This window comes from Bombus huntii, chromosome 14 (genome assembly GCF_024542735.1).
Source record: "Bombus huntii isolate Logan2020A chromosome 14, iyBomHunt1.1, whole genome shotgun sequence".
Lineage (NCBI taxonomy): Eukaryota > Metazoa > Arthropoda > Insecta > Hymenoptera > Apidae > Bombus > Bombus huntii.
Genome location: NC_066251.1, coordinates 8,865,167 through 8,885,684, shown reverse-complemented (window position 1 = coordinate 8,885,684; position 20,518 = coordinate 8,865,167). Strand labels below are relative to the sequence as shown.

At 36.7% G+C, this 20,518-nt stretch overlaps 1 protein-coding gene across 13 annotated transcripts in view; it reads left to right on the top strand.

Moving 5' to 3' along the window:
* LOC126873051 (mucin-19-like) overlaps positions 1–20,518 on the top strand; it is a 47,214-nt gene that overhangs the window by 15,165 nt on the left and 11,531 nt on the right. For 11 of the 13 annotated variants that reach the window (XM_050633518.1, XM_050633517.1, XM_050633514.1 and 8 more), the window contains exons 3-5: positions 596–730; positions 13,604–13,988; positions 16,811–16,954. In XM_050633518.1, coding sequence (XP_050489475.1) covers positions 13,928–13,988; positions 16,811–16,954 — 205 coding nt within the window. In that variant the 5' untranslated portion in view covers positions 596–730; positions 13,604–13,927. The remainder of the gene's footprint in view (positions 1–595; positions 731–13,603; positions 13,989–16,810; positions 16,955–20,518) is intronic. The other 2 variants (XM_050633507.1, XM_050633506.1) reach the window with 2 other exon arrangements.

Below are 20,518 nucleotides of genomic sequence, written 5' to 3'. Positions count from 1 at the left end.
TGTTATTTTATATCTATGACAATTATCGATGATGATTCATACTCCATGATAAAACACACATAAGAAACAATTCTCAAACGAAGTCGTCCAATCAGCCGCCTTCTCCTTTCAAACGTCAATTCCCTCGGTCAAACTTTTTTTTGCCAACTATCGAGACCATTCCCTAAGGCCATCCTATTACAGACATAGCCCGCAGCGTCATCGAACGGCAGCAATTAAGAATTAAAAAAATAAAGATCAACTAGACCAATCTACATACATCAGAGTCTCTGTTGGTTTCACCCGTGCAATTTAAATAATCGCCGTCCACGCTCCTGTCTTTTTTATCATATATCTAGAAAGTCGTTCTAAACGCTTCGTTATTGAACTGTTTGCACCCACATGCGAGCGAAGGGATGTGCTCATTCTAGTCATAATAAAATACAAATTAATTGTCAGTAAACGCATAGCATACAAGCATATAAGATTAACTTATTGAATTAACGGCAGATTTGCTATGATCGCTAGATTATTGGACACAATAATAAGAGGGTAAACCAGGTAATTGGCAATTTAATGACTGAGTAATTTTGTTGATCGTTGAATTTATGTACAGCTGTAGATCAAGGTGACTTATTGACAGTGGTGTTCTGTGAAGCATACCGATTGACCGTGGCAGTAGTTCGACCATGACGAACCATTCTACGGGAGTATCAGAGAACTGCGAATGTGTAACGCGATCGTAAATTAGGTAAGTTGTATCATGGAAGGTAAAAATTTTATGGAATATCTGAATGTAGAATAGAAAGTAAATTTGCACATATGATATGCTATTGGATTAAAATGCGAATTCGGTGATCGTCATTAAACATAACGTAGTACTTTTTAAGAAAAGCTGTGAACTCTTTACAAACTCTATTGATGCTCAATAGATTGATTAATCCGCGAAATACGTGAATGGTATTACAAACGATTGCATACCATAGCATATTTTATCGCGATGGCGACGGTAGGGTCATCATGTACATACCACCTTGAAATTCGAAAAAGAGCCAGCGGATTAATGAAAATCGGATGAAACTTGCGTTACCGCCCTGAATAAAATTCCAAGTTTTTATCTCCTCATATTTCTGTCAATGAGCCGGTCTCAATCTCCGAAACATGTTTGCTTTAACACCCGATTGAATTTACGAGCTCTCTGTATCGTTTACACTCGGTATACAAGCTGGTTACTTGCAACGTGCAATGTAGTTGAATAACACGAAGAATTGCGAGTTTTAATTTTAGTACACATACTGGTTCTCCATGAACGAAATAAAGGACATCGTATGGCATGTAATTTGACAGTGAATGCAACTTTGGGTAAGGAATCTGACGAAAAAATAAATTGCAACTTTTCAACAAAGACAAAGTTGATAAAGTTCATTTTATATATAACAATTATATACAATACGTATATACAATTTCGTACGTTCGAAAAAATTGTGCTTCGAGCTTTAAGAGAATCTCTTCTCTGTGAAGAGCATAAATTATTAATTAAAAAATCGTTATTCGTCCGATTCGACGTTCGCAGATGTGAGAATGAAAAGAACGCAAAATATTCTTTGTTACAAATGGACACAAGTGTCCACACATTTTGTCAACTTGAACTTTCGCCATTCATCTGCAGCTATTGTTCCTTAATGGTGCCTACTCCCTTACCAAAACGGTGGACGATGCTTCACAGTATCGTAACTTCATGAATTATGCAAATGTGCACATCGTACCGCATAAAGTTTCGACTAAACGATTTGATTTATGATCCTCCGTCCTATAAAATGTTCGATCAAATTAATTTTGAACCGTGTCGCGAATGATCAATCTCAGTTTTCTGGAAAACTGACCCATTCCATTAAATTCCCACCCTAAATTGCTGGAAGATCTAAGTTGCTAAGAAGCACTTGATTTACTTGGTAACAGTAGACAACACCGATTGCACTACATTTTGGACGAGTTTACGGATAAGGCCAGCGAATTCTCAGCTGACGCATCGATTTGTAGTTAGTACACGTCTCTATTTAAGTGGCAGTTCTGTCACAACTATTTCCAGGAAGAGTTCTATAACATTTATTTCATTTAATAAAGAAAAGATAATATTTTCAAAAATTTTCGTATATTCTCCGATTGATTACTGAATTATAGCATAGCGATTGCTGAATTTAAAAAGGTTCGAAAATGTCACCTTTGACATCGCAAAATGAAATTTTTCGTTCGAAAAATTCCACTCAGTATGATTTATTACTCTGTTTACTACTTTTTTTACATTCTTATGTGGATAGACTGTTCGTCAAACTGTTACACTTTTACTTCCGTGATCTATAGAAAGTCACGGGGAAGATCGGCATCGTTTTTCGATATCTCGATCGAACGTGGACTTGACGTCACCGTGACTGCTAGCTACAAGTTCACTCTCGTTCCAGACTCCTTTGTGATTTCTAAGCGAACTAAAGACGCAATGTGTGTGTTTCGAGACAACTTTCTTTCCTGTCTACGATCCTTATTGAAAACTGGATTCCTCCCGCGTGGTTTTATTTTCTTTCCTTTTTAGCGTGGGCCGTTAACGCGGGCTAACGCCGATTAAATTCGGGAACGTCGCATTTCCCGCTCGAATCTGTTCTGCGTAATCTTTCTAACTAATCGATATTAAAGAAACAAAATGAAATTGGCCCAATTGTCTTGTATAGTGAAATAACTATGCAGGCTGTTTTTTTGAGGCTTCTGAGTACAAACTTAGAGAAATAATGAAGCCAAAATCAATTTCTTTTGGAATGAAATATCATTTTATAGTTGCAAGCAACTTATCTCGTGATGATGTAAATTATGAAACGATTTCTTGGTACAAAGAATTTTGGCAATATTATTCAAATCGCTTAGGTAATTCAAGTATGTCTTTCATCGATAAAACATTATCAGCAAAATGTCATATCGTTCATGAGATCATATCCGACAAAATTTATGACACACAAAGATTTAAAAAGATTGCGTGTTCGCGAGTTACGAATACCCAATGACAGTGAAATTGTTCTTTCTCCTTTCTCGTTCGTCCGATGATCTGAACGAAACGATCACTAGATCACGAACGTAATTTCACGCGAACGATTCAAGGCCCGGTATCCCTTCCCAGCGAATAAATCTACAATAGTTCAAATTGCGTGTGACGTAAGACGGGCGCGCGATTACTTTTAAATGACTTTGCGAAAACGAAGCTTTTGTGGCGGCGTTGGTTAAAATAACACGGATTAACACCGATAGCACGATATAGGATGAATAGAATGAGTTGATTAATGGTCAAGTAACAATGATAGAAAGAGAAACTACAATATGGTTTCGTAAAGAAGACCGCGGTGCTCTGTTAAAAGTAACGAGCAAGAAAGATCCCTCGTCACACCGAGTAAAATTGTAAAATACTTCAAATAAGTAACGATTACATCGCACGTGTTCTTCTCGAAATATTTTGACATGTGAAATTTTATGCGATTTATTCTTTGCGAAACGATCTTTCCCGAAAAATACTATAAATAAAATTCGCTCGTGTGGAATATGGCGCCTAAGTTACGCTTTTATTGGAGATTTTATTGATGAATCAAAGCAATAAAAATAAAGGAACGATATTCCGTGTTCTAAGTGTCAGTAAAATCAAAGTAAATTTGACTGTACTACTTTTTAACCTCGCGCATGCAAAAATTTCCATAGGATACCTATTACAAAAAAAATCTTACACTTCCATATTTCCTTCGTCTTTGAAAAAGCACGCGATGTTTCACAGCTTTGGATGTTTAACGACTTCCCTATTGCCGCTAATATTCAACGGATTCGGCTGACGAAAATATTTACTCGATATTTATGCGCGTGCCTGTGGCAGCGCCGAAAGCAACCCGCAGCTGTAGGAATGGGGTGCCATGGGCCAGCAGCGTATGATGTAATTCTGGAGAAAGTGGAGAACATGGGTCTTACGAGCGGACATCTTGGGTGCTACCAACGCTGGAATGCGAAAAAGCGAAATGCGTTCGGAGGTGGATCACGGATCGATTACGTAAACCGATTTCGGCCGTGTGTATAGCAGGCGACGATTTAATAAGGTGAAGTTACGCGAGGACGAGAATGGATCTGTTCCCTTGTAATTGAAGAACCATGTAAAGGAAACGAAATCTCCAGTGAAATTAGTTCGCTGTCTTTGTTACTTCTTTTTTACTTTTTTCTTTCCGGATTAAGTATCGTTAATGAGTAGGCTGCTGGTGTCTATTCATATTTGTAAATGGTGTAAATTCATATTTTTATGGACAAGAATTTTTTCACTCGTTAAATGATATAACGATTAATTTATTTTGGATGTTTTGTATATTTTTGTTTATTATTGGCACTCTATGCATCTTGTGCATTTATGCAAATTTTAATTATCTAAAAGTTCATCAACACTCGTGGTCTACTGATCAGATTGTAACGAGTAGAAAAGATAGAAAGAGTGATAAACTTACCAGCTTCGAAAAGATTGTGAAAAGTCTGGCGCGATAAATATTTGTTTACTGTAATTACTGCTTCCTCGAATATGCACGAATTCTTAAATTTAATGTTCTACATTGCAAAATATCTAAAGTTTATAAGAAAATTGCAGATTGCAAACATTTCTAATTCATGGAAAGTAGAAACAGTCAGATTGAATTCTAATGCTTTCCTTGACTCGTGTTTCACACGGAAATAACGGAAGAAGAAATTCTTGACGTTGAAAGAAGGTACATTCTGCGACGATGAGACCTAATAATTTCGCAACTCGCGTCCTTCGAGTGCGTAACACCGTTATGAAAAAAAATGACTTATTAAAAAACCTTCGTCCTTCCTCTTCAAATCTAATTGCTTCCTTTAAAGCTACGTCCTTGCACATATGAAATTGCAACCACCTACGACTCAAATTGCGAAATACGAAAATTGCTTTTAATTGTCCGCTTGTCTGTAACTGCCTGTATTATAACTTATTTGTACGAAATTCTTTCCATTTATTTTTTCATCTTCGTATTTATGGTAAGAAATTTGAGGAATTTATAATTGGTTTTAATTAAGATACATTCGGTTTGGCGATAAATTTAGTAATAATTCCTTGATGAACGATAAGCGAAAATTATGCCATACGTCACAGCCATTGTAATGAATTTACGTTCAAATGATTCCTCTTCACCTTTCTCTAGCAAACGCAATTAAGGTCTATACACGTTCCTTAATGTGGTACGTAATACGTGACATTTCAGAAAATGCAGAATTTTCCATAATATTTATATATTCGGAGGTCGTGTAAATATAAATCAATCGGTAACCAGTTTGCGTTCATTTTCGATTACCTAATATACTTTAAAGGGTAATCGTTATTTAGTTCCTTTCGAGTCATTTAGAATTGCATTTAATTAAGAATACGATTTTTAAGCTTCTTTTTCAAATCTAAATGTATCGTGCTCTACTTATCTATTATAGTTATTTAGTTTATCGTTGATCCGCATTTATAAAATAATTCATTCTTATGTGGAAAATGAAAATTCTGCATTATGATATGGAACATAAGTAGGATCGAATATGTATAATAATCGTCGTGCATTACAAGACAAGTATACTTATACACTGTAAATTATTCCGTGAAATTCTTGTTTGATTGCGTCATCGAAGGAGTTGTCAGGACCTTGACAATGCAGAATCGTCCACAGTGTTACTAGTTTACTATACTTCATTATTATTATTTCCATTATCAAATAATGGAACTACTTTACCAATTAAATTTTCATCGCTTTCAATTGGAATTATAAAGCCTAATTACTCCTCAATTACAAGTGTCAATTATCAAGCAAAATAATATGGGGAAACTGAAGTTAAAACTTTTACTTGGTCATCGTAAAGTTTTGCATGCACGAAACCGATAGAAATTGATCTTCACAGTCGAATAGTCACAGGCGAGTTGCTACACATTTGGTCGAAGGTGCGATCCTCTTTTAACCGTTCGCTTCGGCTGTTATCGAATGCAAATAAGCTCTCTCCTGTCGAGTATACTTTCGTGTCACAAAGGAATCGGCTCGTCAAGAATCCACTTACCTAAAACAAGTGGTTCAAAAGCCTGGGGCTTATCTCTGACGTACTTTTGTCGACATCTTAGAACTCACGATCCATCCTTTTCCTGTCAAGATGTAGAAATTGAATTTCATAGCGAACACGCTTGTTACGGTCTCCGACGTTTCGGAAACTTTTTCATCTTCGAATTGTTAATTCCATTATTCCAACTCCATCGCGTATTTTTCCCCAAATAGGTATTAAGACAATTTTAATTAAATTTCATAAATATTTATCAAACGACAAGGTCAAAGGAACTACGCAAAGATTTAAGAATGGTCGCATCTGTTTCAAAAACAATGGGAATACGTACACGATTTATCTTTATACGTTTATTGTAAAGCCTAAAAGTAGCAACAAGCCCGTTCTCATGATATGTTACTCGTGAATTTGCATACGCTTCTTCTATATCGAATAAATTAATCGTAAATTTGTTGCACAGCGTAATTTGTCGGCAAAGTGTCGTTTTAACAGATGCAAAGATTTCATTATGTGGTCATAAATTCTTTTTACATTGAGCTCTCTATAATCTTACGTAATACTTAATTCCATGCTTATTGGACAACCGTTTTTATTATTAATGAGTACTCTCGGATTTAAAAAAAAAGAAAGAATCTTATTTAAATCAACTGCGTCAATGGTATTGTATTATTTATCATCCTCGTAAAATTTTTGCTTTCTTTTCTTTGTTAATACGAAATATTAAACATTGGCGAAAAAGAAAGGTTTATAGCTGGGATTCGTAAAATTGAACTTGTAAAAGAATGCAAAAGGAGAAAAGCAATAACCTTTTATATTATACACGAGTAGGAGTGTGGTTGAAAATATGGTTTATGGTGGCACCGTGGCTTTGTCACCCCTTACGTAACCGCAGGAACTTTATACCCACCTCGTGAGGCCCTCAGGTACTTGGGTGTGGTCCCTTTTTCCACATAAGCTCCATTTATCGAATGATCGCCGCAGATCGATCAATCCGCACGCTTTGAGAGATATAGACATATTTCTTCCGTGAAACGGAACAGGAACACTTGCCCGTTTCCTTTCGACATTTTAATCTATCGACAACGCGGTGCTACTGAATATTTATGCTATCTCTGATATTTATGCTGCACGTTCAAAATAGATAGCCCGTTTATGTCGCTACGTAACATTTCCTCAGGATTACTCTTACGCTAGCTGCAACTGCGAGGAAAAATTATTACCCAATTATAAATTCTGTAACGTGGAATAAAGAGGTGACCGTTATTTTCACCCTTAATATAAAATTATCTGACGCAACTTCAAACGTCTGTAGTGGATACATTGAAGTGGAAGAATAGACACGAAAACTACGATCATCGCGTGACTTGGAAAATGAAATCGATCTTTTCTATCAAAAGTGGCATATTTATTTGAAACATTTAGATATACCCGTGTATGTTTCGAAGCAACAACAATTCTTCTGTCTAACATTTCTGGTTCTGCACAATTGATGAAACCTTTTAATCAAAACATAGACATATTAAGATTAAGAAGAAGTAAGAATGTCTAATCTACCAAGAAAGGCAAGGGAACAGAAAGAAAAAAAGGAGACGCCGGTGCGGTATTCAACGTGCATATTCATGTAATTCAGCTAGTCTTACGTCCGCTTTCCTGACCTTGCATGTCCCCGAAGTCCTTTTATTGTCCGGCTTATACGATATTTTGGCAAGCGGCGTGCACGAAGGCCGATTCGCGTGTAAATTACGAAGGAGAGAAAAGGAGTGGTTACCCAATGTGACACGAGCAGACCGATTTCATCCTCGGGCTTTGTGTTTTGACAGATCATTGGTATGATAAGACGAAGACATTCCCTTTATTTTCAAGTACAAGCTTTTACGTCGTCGCGCCAAATAAATTTGTAAGCGCCTCCTAGAGGTTTTCCCGCAACGTGTTGTGCATATCTGTCTCTGTTCCACTTCAAAATAAAGATTCAGGGATTTTCGGACGTTTTATTACACGATAAATCTCCACTTTTTATTACGTAATAAGTTTAATACAATCGTGGGTTTTTCTTGTTTTTATTTAGCTGATAATAAAAGTAGCAAATATATTATAAATTATAATAATCAAAAATCAAATAATGGTAAATTAAAATAGAATAATAATAATGTTCTTGTGAGTTTGTTATCGTTATAAAGACTAATTTTATTTATAAATTATTCATATGCCATATACCATGGTATACACATTTCCAGGAAAATTGTTTTCTTCGAGCTAACAATACATATTTCGATTGATTTACAACATATCATCCATTCCTTTATAGAATCATCGGCCATTTAATACTATTCTGTCATCTAATACGTTAATACTATTATCCAATGCAATAATAGCTATAATATTACATATCTGTTTAACGCATATTTCTCTAGCAATCAACAAATGAGCAATGATATTCCGCAGCCTATTAAACTCTAATTTCATCTAGCTTCATCTTCGCAAAAAGACACACATTCATCGTCCATAGATAATCAAAAATTACTACAATTATCAGAAGTACTAAGAATAACTCCTACATATAAAATCAGTATGCGATTTCCGTGAAATTGATTATCGAGCTTGTGCCAAGACAGATCGAAATCGACGGTCCATCGCGTGGAAAAAAAATATTTTCCCTATCGCGTAATGCTACGTTTTGAGTCGCGGAACGTGCTACCAGTGCGTCACAAAGAAACCCGCGGCACAAGCAGAGTTTGTAAAAGGCGGCACGGCCACCTAGACGCCCACAAGGAGGTAGGTGTCTCCTTTTCAAGTTGATCGCAGCCTTTTTACGGTCTCGATAATTTTCTAAAAGGTTCCTTTCCCTGCGTGGTGCACGTCCCAGTGCGTGCATTGTTGCCTGGTTGCACCAGATCGCCCGAAGCGTGTCAGTGATGGACGCGTGCCGCTTTTCTTTCGTCGCCACCGCGGATATACAGCACTGTATAAAAGTTTAAGATCACTTTGTGTTATCGGTCTCTTAATGGCTAGTCAAATATACTTGTACGAAGTATCTTTACGTGTTTTTTTTTTTTTTTTTTTTTTTTTTAAGAAAATGCGTTGTATAGAAATGAATCTTTAAATATTCTATTTGTCAGGTTGATATTTACGATGTTCTCTGGTTTATACATTTTGAAAAAACGCTGCGATAAATACAATCTTCGTCTTCGTAAGTAATATGAGAAACGGAAAGACATTACAAATGAATTAAAATTTCGTTTAGTTAATGATTTGTGATCTTTGCACGGCGCTGTAGAAGCAGTATAAATTCTCGCACAACGATTGATATCTGTCGGACACTGAGATTTTATTGCCGGAGGCGTATACGCAGGACGGTTTTTATCGTAATTTGTTTAGTCAGGACTACTATGCACCACTTGTTTTCCTTTTTTTATTATTTAAAAGAAATCTAATTTATTCAGTTTCTTCAGAGGGAGATTCTACTTTTCTTCCTTTTATATAAATGATGGAAAAAAAATCTTTTATCCATGTAAAATTAAAGGAATTGTAAATGTTTGTTTCTCGTTGAAAGATCGATGAGTTTGAGCGACGTGTTCCTACGGATCGGAGAAGTGAAGGCTCGTAAATAAAGGTAATCACAGGAAACGGATTCTCGTTAAAAATCCGGCGTCGACGAAAATGGCCAAGAGCGCCGAAAGACCATTCTTTCTTTCGACACGACGCAATATTTCATTGAAAATTTATCGCACGCGCAGAGATGTCGATACTATGTGGCAATCATAAAGTCCGGCACGGAAATCGCGACAGTGGGACCGTTCTTCGTCGCTCTTCTGGAAAGTGACGTAATTCGTAGGAAGAAACTGCAATAACGCGATACACGTATGCAGACCTGGATATTCGCGAGACGACCTTATCGACGATGATTCACCTGATCATCCATCTTGTTTTCAGTGTGGGCACGCGATATTTTATTGGGAGGAAATCGGTCCTGCTGAAATAACGGCACAGGGAAAAATGAAAAAATTTTCCCTCGATTATAAATATTCCCGACTCCTGCATTAGGAATCGGCGTTCGCCTCTTTACGATACTGAAAAATTGAAAAAAATTTGGAAGTTTGAAAATTTCAGATTTGAAAATGAATAAATTTTAGTTTCAGGTGAAAGGTCTCACGATCAGAATCTTCAGAATTTTTAACATCTACAGAACATTGAAACGTTGATTTTAAGTCTTCGAAAAATTCTTTATTTCTCTATGGATAATAAGTGGATAATAAAATTCGCGTTTCAAGGAACTCATTGCTATCCGAAGAATTAGGAAACAACTTCGATTGTATTAACTTCTCATTGGTCAACGCAAATATCGGTCTTATCACGAAACCAAACTATCCGCATCGAGTCGCCAATGATTTTCTACACCCTTTCTCGGAACGTAGTTTTCTCACGACTCTATCACTATGTCGATGACGATCTCCTTTCAACGCTCGACCTACAGTCAGATATCGACCCTTTTTTGGTTATCACCTCGATCGATCATGGTTTAGAAAATTTCTGGAACATTACCTTCATAGTTATCCGATCTCTGCGCAAACGTATCATTGTTCCCATATAACAATGACCATTTATATTTTCTAACAAACTATAAAAAAAACCCGCTCAAACCATGAGAACATAAAAAAATTCCAAGCTTTACGAGCAAAGAAGTAGTAGGAATGAAGTATACATAATATAATATACGCAAATGTATCTATTTTGGAATCAATCATCCAATGTAAAAACCAGCGATTTGTTATTAACAACGGTCAATCATGAGCTGGAGAAGGCGCGATGAATGTGACGCGCGTTAATTCGTAATACCTTTCAACGCGAAGTAATACGCGAAACTTTCGATGACGTAACATAGGTACGTGCAACGGTGATCATTGTCGATTAGCATACGTCGCTGATTAATCCACCGGGCAACTGAGTTTGTCGTGGATGCTGGATACCGGATAGACCGGTTAACACGTGCAGCATTATGAAAAGGATGATTCGAAATGCTCCAAGTACAGTTGGAGCGAAGCTGTCGTGAAGCGTGCTTCTGGTCAGCTGTGAATCAGGTACAAAGGACATGTTTTTTCCTCTGAAAATAATCCAGATCGCGAAGCGTGAAATAAAACTTCGCAGGCGGCGCGTTGACTCACCGTCGCAAGAACGCGTTTCCTCGTCCCTTTCTCGTCATCTCGCGAAAGAATTACGATGTTTCATCGTACGGCAGCATTGTACTCGTTGCAACTATCTTTCGAAAGGTCAAAAAAGATTCTGTAAGGATGCTCAGGCTGTCCCAGATTACAGCAGGAGGATCATCCCTGAGATGACAGCCTAACGAATGACAGTGTAAACAGCGTGTCGACGAAAGTGTTAAAAGCGCTTGGCAGTTCGATTGCAGAAGCGGAATCCTGCTTATCCTAACTCGGCCGTTTAATAAGACACTAATCTTACGCAGCATGGTGTAAATCGTTAACAATAGTAGGATTATTACTGGAGAAAAATTGATTCGATCTGTAGTCATCGTGAAAAGTGATGCAATTTCTTATTTTTAAAAGGCACTAGCACATATATATAATTTTTCTATTAAGTTTAACAAGTTCTTCAGACAAAGCAATTTTGTTTGGGCGCAAAGGTAAAATCGAATCGTGTATGCTTGGTATAAAATGACATTTTTGGGACAAAAAAGTTGCCTTGGAAAGGGCTAGTCGAAATCTGATACGTTTGTACAACCAGGTTTCACATGGCGGTAGCCCATTGTAACATTCAACCAAGGCCAACGCAGTAACGTCAAAATTTGCATAAAAATCGTTGAATCTTTCCTTTGTTATTTAAAACTCGCCGAAGCCCTGAAATTTAGTCACCCACCGGTTTGTTAGATCAAAGAACAGGCCCCATCTTCATATATACAACGAGATTTCGTATCATATATATTTATGGACGCTTATAGTGTATCTTTTCATGTATATATTACGCAACCACGTTGCTTTGATTCGCCCACACAAGCAAGAAGCATTGCTAAAAATAACACCTTACGAGATAATCGAAAAACCCATCGTATCCTCTCTAAGTGCTTCAATCACTATTGTCAATAAACTCAGTGTATCCGCGAAAAATTCTTCAGACGAAGTCTCGAAGTTCGTCTATCGAAAATCATTCGAAGCTCGCTATGCATTCACCTTGATCCGCTGACACGGAATAGGTTGTATGTGTGTCGATCTACGATGAAATAGAGAGAAGGATCGATCGAAGGATCAGAAGGTTCATCTTTGACAGTGATTCGTCATTACGAAGCTCAGCATACCTATTTTTACGCTTGAAATTAAAATCTGATTTTCTCTCTTACGAAATAATACATTTTTTCATGAGAGAAATACGTGACCTAGCTTTGCTATCAGCTATTATTTAGAGTAACCAAGTACCATAAACGAAGAAGTAATAACATCCAGTAGCTATCATCATAGTATAATATTCTCCTTTTAAGCGTGAAGGCATGAAAGCATTAGTTATTTACTGGATTGCATCAAGACAATTGACTCTGAGCAACGTATATGTCAGTAATAACGAAAGAGCTAAGTTAACTTGTTTCTTGAACCCTCTGCGGTGCCATTTGAAAACTTGCAAATTACATATGTATATAGCCATGCTCTTTAGGCCTTACATTATTAACAATTATTAACTCCTAGTCTTTAGATTCAAATAAGATGATTAAGCAATCCCAAATCTTTTTCTCATAGTTGTACAACATTCTATTTAACTAATTTAACGATCAGTTTGTGACACGTTGACATAAACTTTCTTACCTTACTACACTTACCATATCATGCCTAAAGGCAATAAATTATTATTGCCAGAATATTATATTCTACTGACTTTTGCCACTAAATCTCCACAACTTCTGCGGTTTTTACAATACGCACATGTATTTCAAAAATATCGGAATTCAATTATTTCGAATTATATATTAAAAGGATAAAACCGTCAAAGCGAGATTTCAGAATTTGAGAAAGGAAAATAAGAAAAATAATTATTCCCTACTGTCTATTCGTTTTATCAGCGTTATGCGTTTAGTAAATAATTTTCGTAAATTTCCAAATAGTTTCTTATTTTTTCCTGAAAAATTTGTAGCTTGTGTTCGCTCTTTAAATACACACAAATTACTATCTCTTTTTCATAATTTGGCACTATAGAGAAATTAAGAAGCGAACAAAATCTAAAGTTGATCAGTTTGACTTGCGAGTTCCTCATTTTTGACATGTGTATATAGGACACGAAAAGGTAGTGAAATTCGAACCGTTGGGCAGTAGTGTACGCGTAACACGGAAAGTGTTCCGATCTGGGCCAGTCCGCGTCACCCCACCCGGCATCCGGTAATCCGGCGGTTCGGTGTTAACCGATCTCTCGTCTCCCCCTCGATCACTATATCCCTGCGGCTCCATCTCCCTCGGTATTTGTTCCTCGGCCGCGCTTCTATCCGATCGGTAGGGTTTACTAAGAGAGCACGAATCCTCCGAAGGTTCAGTGCGAAACGCGCTCTCGAACTCGAAGGATCCTTCGAGCTTCCTTTGATCCCCCACCTCGGACGTCAACCGGACGAAAGACGGAAAGAGAGAGGCTTTCCTTGGCTACGAACAACGCAACATCTCGTAGACGCTGTTTTGTCGTCGCTGCTGCTGACTCTAACGCGGGAAACATCTCCATCGGCTCCTTCCCCGAAGAGTCCCCTCGATGAGCGACGATCTTGGGGCTCGAGCGTCGATCGTTTGGATTACAGTCGCGGACCGGATCTAACGGATCTCGGACGACACTGAACGCAACAGAGGACTGGAAAGTCAACGGGATGATCAACAGGACGTGCTTGGCGGTCCTCATTGGGCTGCTGGGTCTTGCTTGTGGCTTGCGTAAGTTTGATTTTATGTTATGTTTTTGAGGAAATTCACAGGGGTTGTTGGATACACACGAGGCACTTAGAAATCAGACCGATCTACCTTTTTCCAAGTTTCTTAGTTTGAATAGCAGGATATGTAATTCGTGTTTAGTTCTTTAGAAATAAAAAGCTTAATATCCATGTAGTTGATTAGTTTGATTTTTGTGTGGCTCATACGTGTAAATTCGAAGGGTGTTTTTAGAAATTCGTAGAGTAGGTACCGGTTGGCTTTTTGATTTAAAAATTTGCAATTTTTTTGTGGCATGTTACTACTTTCTTACAAAAATGTTCGATGATTATGGAAACATAAGTAAAAAAGCATTCTTCTATTTGATTAGTGGACCAAATAAAGAAATCGGTATTTTCGGCAGTCCTATATTAATTTATTACTAATGTATGGACCGTAACTTGTTTAAATGCTACGAGAACAGATAATACTGAAAAATCTACGAGCAATTATACTTTAATGAGTATAGCTATACTTCAACTTAAAATTAATGAATGAAATATATCACAACATAGATTGATCCTTCACTCATTTTTTACTAAATTCATCGTTCATCTTGTACTAGTTGATTCAGTCTAAAGAAAGAAGTATGTGTCTGATGTGCTCCTTTCAAGACGCAGTCACCGTTGTCCGTGATTATGAATGAGAGCGATAAGTGGAAAGCACATAATGAAGTGTAACTGAAGTGTACACTGTTCTACGTAAATAACACGTATTATTCACACTATTCATTAAAATTTGCAGCGATTACTTACAAACTGTCTGCTCACAAAATTAATTGCTCTGCACATTACATATGCATTTCCGTAGTCCCGATATTCCACGACAAGATTCGTTTCCCGTGTCTTGACATTTCAACCTATTCTCATCTAATTCTCATTTCTATTCTTTCTTTTTCTTTTTTTGTCTTTTTTTGTTTTCCAATAAGTTCATAAATTCCAAGTACACATTACCAAAACACTAACAGCATCACTTAATTACGAACATTTAAAGTAATTAAAAGAATCGTATGAAGACACCAAGGTTATGCCGAACGATCATGTTTAGAGCATTTCTTCGTCTCTAACATCTGCAGAACGGCGAGTTACCATTAATTCTCTCGTTAATTAAACCGATCGCCATGTAAGTACCTACAATGATTGTGCGGCATCTATCGTCGCTCCCTGATCTTCTTCTTATTTCACGCGATTTCGCGATCGTTTGATATATCGGGAACGCGTTGTCCTCTAAGGTTAGATTGCGCCATTCACAACTGGAGCAACGATCCGTACAAGGACGGTACACCATTTACGCTGTTAAATCTGGTCGATCTTCACTCGTAGCACGTGCAAGAAACTCCGAGGAACGGATTCCTCTGATGGGCGGTGCATACGTTATCCTATCTTTCAGACAATCGGTAAACATACTTTCGTTTTCGAACGTAGTCGACGATCACGCGATTTGAGAAAATAAAAACGATCCACCGTACTTTCTCCGCCCGATCACCATCTTATTGAATTGGCAAATTTTGTTAGGCAGTCTAATATAATCTCTGACCTTTCACTGACATTGATCGGTTAGATCTTTGTTTCGTGCGATAATATAATACATTAGAAGTAGCTATATGAATATTATAGATATCATATATATGTAGAAACAAAATAAAAGTTTGCAATCCTTGGAATCGTGAGACAAAAATTTTTTGCAGCATTCCTAATGCTTCGTATGAAATAAAAATTTTTGACGCTTAATACCGCAAAATAAAGATTTCCAATCCGTGGAATCACGAAAAAAAAAGTTTATAACATTTCGTATCGTAAAATAATCGTAAAATAAAGATTTGCTACCGTTTATATTCTCCATTTATAAAACTTACAGAGATTTAAGAAGTGTGTACCAAGTTTAGGTGATCGACACTTTTCTATCCTTTTTCATCGTGAGAATGCTTTCCTCGTAGTCGCTATAACAAACCCGACATTAACTGCAGAATTTATTAATAGTAAATGTCGCTAGCTAATCCACGAGTTGTTTTCTCGTGCGGAGCATCCTTTGCACGATTCTTCTTTTTCTCGTCGACGAGTCGCAAGGCTGCGTGGCTATGTAAACGACTATTATAGCAACGGTTGCATAGTGTACGCGAAGGATGATGTCAACGGTAACGTCCAATCAATGTACATAACAAACGCATCTCTCGAAGCTATTAATTTTTGGCTCGTTTATATTTTCCTATGCACGGTCACGGAAAATTACGGCTTGATCCCGTTAATTCTAGTTCGTCTTCTTTACAATGTAAGTCACCTCGAGCACGTTCGTTAATGGAATTGCAAACATGATATTAACAGATAAGCTCGTTGGTACTTTATTAGTATAATTTTATGGTTTATCTCATAATGATCCAACACGTATAATTTATACCATTAATGATATAGGTTTATTATATATTAGCGTTATTATAATAATATAAATGATAATATGAATTTAATAAAATAAATAAATAAAATAATGATAAATTTAATATAAATAATATAATAATATAAATGATCAAACTGTTATATTTTTGACACTGGATTCATTAACTAAATTTAGTAGCAATATCGAGGCTTAAAGAAACTATATTGCTTCAAAATAATTTACATAAATTAGAGAAGAACATAGTCCCTTCATTTATTTTTCTTATTGCGCTATTTATTTCTTATGTAAAACAAAGCTATATTAATTTTTTATTTAAATATCATTGCGCATCAATAATCTTTTGTGTGATTGAATAATTGTTAAAATAGATGCTTAATCAATTTTTTAATCAATTTCAGAATGCCCGAAGCAAAAGCTATCACCAGGCAGAGAAGTAGTATGCTACACTTTCGTTTCCGACGTCGATCAGCTAACAGAGGCTGTGTGCAAATGCACCTCTTTGGTACAACAAGGCTACGACGTGCGAAATCTCTCGGTTTCCGGTAAGTCCCAGACATATTTCATTAGCGATATGATCGTCGATAATCGTATGCAGTTTCAAACTAATGCGTTAATTTTAACGTAAAATCACGGCCGTTTGAAAGACATGTCCCTTGATTCGCGATAATCGCGACGATCGAAGCTAGACGATTATGTCAGACGATTTCTTTATCGATATGAACAAAACAAAACGTGCAGAAATCATCATAGTAACGTAATATATCCGGAAAGGAACATTCTTGGAAATGGATGTTTTAAAATTTTCAAACGATTAAGATTTTTCGAATTGATTAGTTTTAATCGTAAATCATAACGCAAATCGATAAATGTAATAAGATAGAATGTGCATACGATGAATTAGAAATTTACTAATTAAAGAGTACGTGTTATCTTAAACATTTATTCCGATCATATGAAAAGACCGCAATGTCGAAGGTAATTACAATCGTTAAGTGGTTTAACTTGGAAGATTCTGTCGAAGGTAGGAAAAACTTTCTAGAAAGGAAAACGAGGTAGTCTTAATAAAAGTGACGTGGATGGAAATAAGATTCCCCTTAATGTCATGTCGAAACAGTGAGTAATAATTTTTTAACGTATTTTTCAGATTAAATATTTATCGATAAATACGCGTATCAAGCGTTTAACGGTGCATAATTCAAATGATTATACGTTCTGCGATTGCGTAAATGCATACCATCCATGTAAATACATCTGTATCCTTGCACTTGCAACAGGATATCGAAATCCAACCACAACGGGAGGTATATTTTTACGTCTAGTGATATCGTCAGCGTTGAGAAATCAACTCTCGGTTTCCGTCATCAAAACTTGTGTAGATGCGTAATATATAATAATGATCCTTCTATGAATCTTACTCGTTTCAATATGAAATTCCTCATTTTTCAATCAGGATGACCAATTAACATATATTAGCTTGATTATTCGACGATAAGCAATAAGAATGATTTACATTGTTGTATAATTGACGGTCATCACATCGTTTCCTGTTATTTGAGACGCTAAAAGAGAATAGTTGCATGATTACACGTGCTCGCGTCGACTATTTTTGGTGGATCTTGCCATCTTTATTATCACGATTAACGATCGCTTGTCATCGTTTTAATAAATGATTTAATACGAGTTCGTTGGCTCTTCGCAGTCGGCTACCACAGATTTCATCGATAACCATAGTAGTGATCGCTGAATATTTAGAAACAATGTTAAAAAAAAATCGGGAATTGATATGCCAAATTTATGTACTCAAGACTTAATAAATGAATGTCAAAGATGGACGCGTTAAAGTCGAGAGGAAATTCTAATCGCAAAGGAAACAAAGTCAAAGACTTCCCTTGAACCGCATGGACAAAAGAATCTAGAAGGGAAAATCTGCTTTGTGCCGAAGTGCGTCTAGAATGTATAAAATCGAAGCAGAAACGTGTTTGACACGGGACGTTGCATTGCTAAAATATTCATACGAGACAATGCTCGATGAATATTCAAGCGTGAATAAACGATGTTAATCCTCGACGAGTATCACACATTTTACACCCTTTTATTCGTGTCAAAAGTTAAGTCTCGAAGGTTCTAATATATCAATTAATTCGCACCTTTGGATCAACAGAATCGCAACGGAACGATTACATTACATAATCTCAACAAGCTTGTCACTTCGATCTTCTACTGTTTTCCAGGGACATTTACTTACTTAACAGAGGTGTCGAAATAGTTGCAACGTTTAATCGATTGCTTATCAATCATATAATTAACGGCGCTCGAGGCTTTCAATTAAATCTCTCGAGTTCTTGTAAAAGTATTTTCACTTTTACGTACACCTGCGTTCAAAAGCATGAGTATACTTAAAATTTTCAGTGCAATTATCCAGTATAATTTTTATTTCATATGGAAGGTAAAATATTTATTAGATTATTTATCACATATTTCCTCTGAAGTGATACGAATGAGATATGTAAAATTTAGTAATATTTATTATAGTTAAGCAATTACACCGTAATACTTTTTAACAGGGATATATCTTGTATCTTCGTACCCCTCGATCATTGTCGAATAATTTATATTTTTTCCCAATTAATTTCCCTATTAATTCTGGAATTTTATCAACAAGCATGTCACGTGGCTATATTCAACATTTCATTTAACTACATAGTATGTTATACCATGAAGAAATACATCGGCATGAATTTTCTTTTTCCTTTCGGATATTTATCCATATGCAGTTCGACTTTTCGACTGGCACGCGTAATGAAGTCAATGCCATTGTTATTAAGTGGTTGCGACAGCGTTGTTTGTCCCCATAAATCTCGCCAACTTTTTGCAACCGTTAAACCCGCAAAAATCGGACGGCGTGCGAAGCACCGTTAAAGCACCATCTGTTGCGCAACACGAAAAACGCCCCGGTGAAAGAAGACGAAGAAGAAAAAAGGAAAGAGGCTGGTTTCGAAATTTCACCAAAATCAATTTGTTATGCATAACAGAGCGGTGGTCGGCTGACGACGGTATGTCACGCGTGAAATTCGATATTCGTCGTGCAGACCGCGGATCACGAGATCGAGAACGAGATGTGTAAAAGGAGAAAAAAGAAAAATAAAGCGAAAAAAGGGAAGAAAAGAGGGGGAAAAACTGAAAGAAATTCAAAAAGGAACGAAAAGTTCGAGATGTGAGAAAGAGAGACGAGGACAGAAGTGTCTACACGAATCTCACGTTTGTGACATAATCGCGCGAAAACGAGCTGCGTGCTGATCCTCCTTTTTCTCTGGTTGGTGTACCCTTGCCATGAATGGTTCCGACCGACCCGCCTCGTTTCGTGGAAAAAAATATCTTTTTGATAACGACGGAGCCAGTTTCAATTAAACTCGAATGGCAGCAACGAATTGGAACGAGTTTTAATGCGAAACTTCGTTTCTTCGTTTTGTCTTCGGCCAGTGTGCTAATTGGTACGATTGCGTGTTTCGTGACAATATTTTTAGACACCGAAGGATTGACTTCTTGTCGATACAGGGTGTTCAAAAATAAGGATCAAGAATTTTAAGGGTATAACGAGAGGAGCAAAAGTGTTTAATTTACAAGAATTAACAGATTTTAGAACGTAAGGTCAATGTTTCAAGACTTTTGTTTTTTTCCTAACATTGTACGTTCGTAGAAAAATTGAATCGCTTTCACTGTCTATGAATATAGATTCGTGTTGCCATGCAAAAAAGAAAAAACTGTTCCTGCTATATGTGTTTGGATAAGTTTCGAAAAACGTCGCATGTCCATACCAAATTCGTGCATGGGTGTGGCTAATGAAACGCGAGGACAGTGGCGTTGAAAGTGGTTCTTATAGATGATCCAGATGTAACAAATATCACTTTCCCTCGAGCGCTGCTGAATCTTATTTTGCGTGTCAGCGTCCGTTCTTGTTTCTTTAACATCTAGTCTCTTTCTTGTCTGACAAATATTCCAAAGAATAATAGGATATTTGCGAATCTTTTTTTAATTCAACGCTTTCACTCGTTTGTAAGAATGAATAACAATCAAGATACAATGTTCGTGTATCGATACAATTATCG